General features: G+C 39.3%; 1 protein-coding gene across 1 annotated transcript in view; it reads right to left on the reverse strand.

The window, feature by feature from the left end:
- Window positions 1–4,951: 4,951 nt before the first annotated feature.
- LOC110036472 (DNA (cytosine-5)-methyltransferase CMT2-like) overlaps window positions 4,952–5,432 on the reverse strand; it is a gene marked incomplete at its 3' end in the record, with an annotated part of 4,730 nt that continues 4,249 nt past the window's right edge. The window contains 2 exon segments of the mRNA XM_020740922.1: window positions 4,952–5,045; window positions 5,178–5,297. Coding sequence (XP_020596581.1) covers window positions 4,952–5,045; window positions 5,178–5,294 — 211 coding nt within the window.

The following is a 5,432-nucleotide window of genomic DNA, read 5'->3' on the forward strand; positions in this document are numbered from 1 at the left end:
AAATAGTCAGCATCAATCTCGAGACAATCTAACGAGTCAGATAAAAAGAAAGATGATTAAAAATGTGTCAAAAATCAGTTATTACTATAAAAAGACATTATAAAGACCTGTAACTTTCTTATTAAAGTGGATCACTAATAAAAAAATCATAAAGATCACTAACACCTCTATAAAGGTGAGACTATAAAAAGGTGATACTATAAAAAGGTGATATATAGATCTGTAACTTTCCTATTAAAACAGAGATTATAAAAAGACAACATAAAAACCTGTAAATTTTCTATTAAAGCGAGGCCTTAATAATAATAATAATAACTTGTAACTCCCCCATTAAAGTAGGGGCAAGCATGTATTTTTAGACTCGGTTCATTTTTCTCCAATATATGTAAAAAAAGGTTCTTCTCTTGACGTTTTTCATGTAGAAAGAACTCTTTACCCTTCTCAATGAAACTTCTATTTTTTATATATAAAAGGAGTCAAAGACCCCGAGAACATCTCAGTCCGCTCTGATCCTTGGTGATATTTGAGGAAAAAGATCCACACCACCACAGAAAATTCACAATTATTATTATTGAATTTGAAAGGATACAAACGAGACTCTTGCAACATGAAATCACGATAACAAACAACACAAGCATAAAAACGCAACACAGACTCCAATAAATGTGATGGTAGCAAGTGGGGATGTTGGCGACAGCAAGGGGAGGGAACGACGGTCGGGTAAGGAAACAGAGGAAGGGGCAGAGAGCTTGACTATAGAGAAAGCAGAGCAGCAAGTAGATGACCACTAGAAGGGGTAGGGGTTGACTGGTGGGATATTGGAGTTGAGTTGGAGAGGAATAACAAGCTAGCAGCCTGTGGGAAAGTGTGGAGAAGGGTTGGTAGCTCACTGAAAATGAGTCGGAGGGAGGGCAACAAATTGGCGACTGCTGCACTACGTGGGAGAGGGGACTATGGAAAGCTAAATGTCTCGTTGGGGTAGAGCTACAGCCAAAGTACCACCCGGACCCTTGAAGACAGTCAAAATTTCGGAAGAGTTACAACCAGAGCACATTCTCACCGTCTGATACAACCCCCAAAGGGAAAAAAACGCCTCAAAAGCAGTAGCTAAAATCAACAATCATTCAAAAACCTTTCTTCCAACCTCAAAAAAATTGCACCCATATAAAGAGAGGATTATTATATAAAATAGATAAAAAGTTGAATAAAAAAGAAATAAAATAGGCAAGGAGAGAAATAAGAAAGATGTAGAAAATGAAAGGAATTAAAATGGAAAAGCATCATAAAAAAGAAATGAAATGAATTAAATAGGAAAGGAAGACTGCGGTTACTGTAGCTGCTACAGTACCGTGAGCGGTAAGTTCCTGCGTTAACCTCTCGGGGTTTGGGCAGTTCAACTTCATTCGTCAAAGCATTTTGAGAAGAAAAATTTTGGTAGGAGGTGGCTCGGGTGAGGACGGATGCTAGGAAACCCTATGATAGGACTAGAGTTGGGCTAGCTCTGATACCAAATGATACCAAAATTAGCCCAAACCTCAACGATAAAAGCAAACATTATTACTAAATTGTGAATTATTACACCAAGACTCATCAAAAACCAGAAATAAATGACCACAACACCCAAAATATCGAAAGACAATAATGACACTGTAAAATAAGAAAGAAAATAACACCAAACACAAAGACAACTCCCTCTAGGGCGAACGACAGGTCCAACAGTGGAGAAAGGTGGTGTCGGTGGCGTTGGAAAGAGGTTGTCAGCTAAGGCAACAGTTAGGAAGCCTACTGGCTGGTGACTGGAAGCAGAACAAAAGGCAGATGATTGGTGACTGATGATTGGAGCAAGAGGACAGTTGTTGGACGGGTGTTGGAAGTGGCAGCTGCTGGAAGGCGGTTGAAGGTCTAGACGGCAGCAGGACAACAGTGGGAAGCATCAAACAGCAACAGGGAAGCTAACGACATGGTTGGAGGTAGTAAGATAGATGTTGGAAGCGTCGAATAGCAGCAGAGAAGGTGTCGATGCGGCTGGTGGCTGCAGGACAGTTGCGGGGAGCGGAAGCGTCGAACAACACCAAAGATTGAAAATGACAGCAAGGTCGAGTGGTTTACGGTTGTTGGAAGCAGGGTTATAGCGGATTGTGGAAGGATAAATGTCTTGTCGGGGTCGGGCTACAGCCGAAGCACCACCCAAACTCTTTGAGACGATCGTCACCTCGGAGGAGTTACAATCAACGCACCTTCTTATCGTTGGGTACAAACCACATAGGGGAATAACGCCTCAAAGGCAACAACTGAAATCAACAATCAACAAAAACCTTTCTCCCTAACCCCAGACAAACAATATCTATAAATAAGGTGAAATAAAAAGACTAGGAAAGTAGGACATTATGCAATAAATAAAGGAGTGAGGAAGGAAAAGCAAAAAAATTGAAGTAAGGCTATTGTAGGAAGGGATGGATTTAGGCAGGGAATCAAATAGAAAAGAGAATCAAATAAGGAAAGAAAATAAATCGGAAAGGGGAACATGATTATTGTAGCACCTACAACAACACATCTACGGTATTGTAGAACAGTACCGTGATCGGTAAGCTCCTGTGTCAATCTCCCCAGGTTGGAGGAGCTTCGACTTCATCCGTCAAAGCTTTTGGGGCAGAAAATTTTGATAGGGCGGCTTGGGTAGAGGCAGATGCTATGAAACTCTAGGATATGACTAGGGCTAGATTTAATATCAAATGATATCGCGGATAAATGACCCAAACCACCACAAAAAAAAATACAATTATTATTACTGAATTTAAAATTATACAAACAAGACTCTTGCAACAAAAAATCACGACAACAAACAATAACACAAGCATAAAAACACAACACAGACACCAATAAGGGTGACGGTAGCAGGTGGGGATGTTGGCGGCAATAGACTAGGGCCAATGGCAAAGAAAAAAAGAAAGGGGCAGCAAGTTTGACTGTAGGGAAGGGGGAGCGGCAAGTAAACAACAGTCGAAAGGCGCAGGGGTCGACTGGCGGGATGCTGGAGGTGAGTCAGAGGTTAACAACAAGCTGGCGGCTTGCTGAAGGTGAGCCCGAGGGAGGGAACCAAGCTGGCAACTGCTGGACTGCAAGGGAGAGGGTCTGCGGAAAGATAAATGTCTTGTCGGGGTCGAGCTAAAATCAGAGCACCACCAAAACTCTTGGATACAGTCACCACCTCGGACGAGTTACAGCCAGAGCACCTTCTCGCCATCGCATACAACCCCCGGAGGAGAAGAACCCCTCAAAGGCAGTCGTTGGAATCAAGAATCATCCAAAAACCTAGTCTTATAACGTCAAAAAATATCACATATATAAAGAGAGGATTAGTAGATAAAATAGGTAAATAGTATGATAGGAAAGAGATACAATAGGCGAGGAGAGGAATAGAAAAGAGGTAGAGAAGGAAAGTGATTATAATGGGAAAACATCATTAAAAGAAAGTAAGGGAATTAAATGGGAAAGGGGGACCGCGATTACTATAGCAGCTACAGTAACGCGATTACTATAGCAACTACAGCTACAAAAAGCTATTACAGCACCTCGAGCAGCAAGCTCCCTCGTCAATCTCCCGGGGTTGAGGAGCTTCGAATTTATCCGTCGAAGCTTTGAGGGAAGAAAAAATTTCATGGGAGATGGCTCAGGTGGAGGTGAATGCTAGGGAAACCTAGGATATGACTAGGGTTGAGCTAGCTCTAATACCAAATGATACTGGCGTTAACACAAACCACAATGGGAAAAGCAAATATTGTTACTAAATTGCGAACGATTACACCAAAACTCATCAAAAAATGGAAATAAATGACCACAACACCCAAACGGTTGAAAGACAATAACGATGTTAGGAAATAAGGAAGAAATAATGCAAAAAACAAAGAAAGCTCCCTCTATGGCGAGGTATAGGTTCAGCAGGTGACGAAGGCGGTTGCGGTGGGGCTGGAAGGAGGTGGTGCTGGAAGGAGGTTGGCAGCAAAGACAACGGGTAAGAGGTGAACGATTACTTGGGTGGGGACGAATTGCGAGGGAACCCTAGGATATGACTACGATTGAGCTAGCTCTGATACCAAATGCTATCGAAGTTAACCCAAACCACAAAGGGAAAAGCAAATACTATTACTAAATTACGAACTATTACACCAAGACTAATCAAAAACTGGAAATAAATGACCACAACACCCAAATGGTTGAAAGACAATAATGACGCTAGGATATAAGAAAGAAAATAATGTCAAACACAAAGACAGCTCCCTCTAGGGCGGGTGGCAGGTTCCTCGTCACTTGGTCAAGCCTCACGGGACAAATTTGGATTCAACAAGTTACATTGCTATTATTTAGAAATATGAGTATTCACTAATTGTTGATAATTCATTGTGATGATAAATGAACATTCAATAATTCATTGTGATGATAGATGAGCATTTCATATTTAAGTGTGGAGAAATTAAATGGGTAATAGAAGAAAAAATATTTATAGAAACCAAAGCCAACGAGGGAAAAATATTGGACAACTACATTATGAAAGTACATTTTATTTGTTAATGGCGCATCTATTTTATTTTGGTTATTATATTGATTAATTATTGATAGTATTAAAAATAAAAATTTTAAATTTCAGCATCTGTCTATTTGAACATTGAAAATTTCAAGCCCCCAAGATGGACCGTAATAGAAATAGAACAAGAGAATGGAAGTTTGAATTTTGCTAGGAATTAAGATTTGAAATTATAAGTGAAATAAAAAAAGGCTGATGTGAAAAAAGAAAACTAAAAATAATGGAAGCTTATTTGGATTAATCAATAGTACAGAAAATAACATGGCAGTTTGTTTGGAAAATCTCATCAAATTGTCGAAAACTACTAATAGGATTGCAAACCAGAAACGAAAAGTTAATCGCCAACAAGTCCATCAACATGCAGCTTACTTGATTCAATTGTTTGGAAAGTAGAATAGTCCACAGAGTATTTCATGTCGTAATAGAAGTAGTAGGATGGCGTAGGTCTAGACTTCAGCTCCACCTGCAACAAATGATTTCTAAAATTAACAGTAGACAAGAAATAAAGCTGCCATAACTTATGAAAGATGTGAATCATCAAATATTAATGTACAAGAAACCAGAGTTTATTCACAGTCAATAATATAGAACATACACTTTGAGCAACTTGTGCAACCTTGACTTTAGAAACAATACAATTTAAAAGATTATCATTCCTCAAGTCGGAGTAGAATAATCTTTTTTTATCATGGCATATGGCCTGATCCTTCATAACCTAAGGCAAATGATAAAAGCATGAGATCATAAGCACGGAAAAACTACTAAACCTTATATAACAACATTGTTATTATGTATCCCTATACATTAGAAAATTCAACAAGTCTTCAACAAAAACGCCAACTTGTTAAAA

The sequence above is a fragment of the Phalaenopsis equestris genome, unplaced genomic scaffold, assembly GCF_001263595.1.
Source record: "Phalaenopsis equestris unplaced genomic scaffold, ASM126359v1 Scaffold207207, whole genome shotgun sequence".
Lineage (NCBI taxonomy): Eukaryota > Viridiplantae > Streptophyta > Magnoliopsida > Asparagales > Orchidaceae > Phalaenopsis > Phalaenopsis equestris.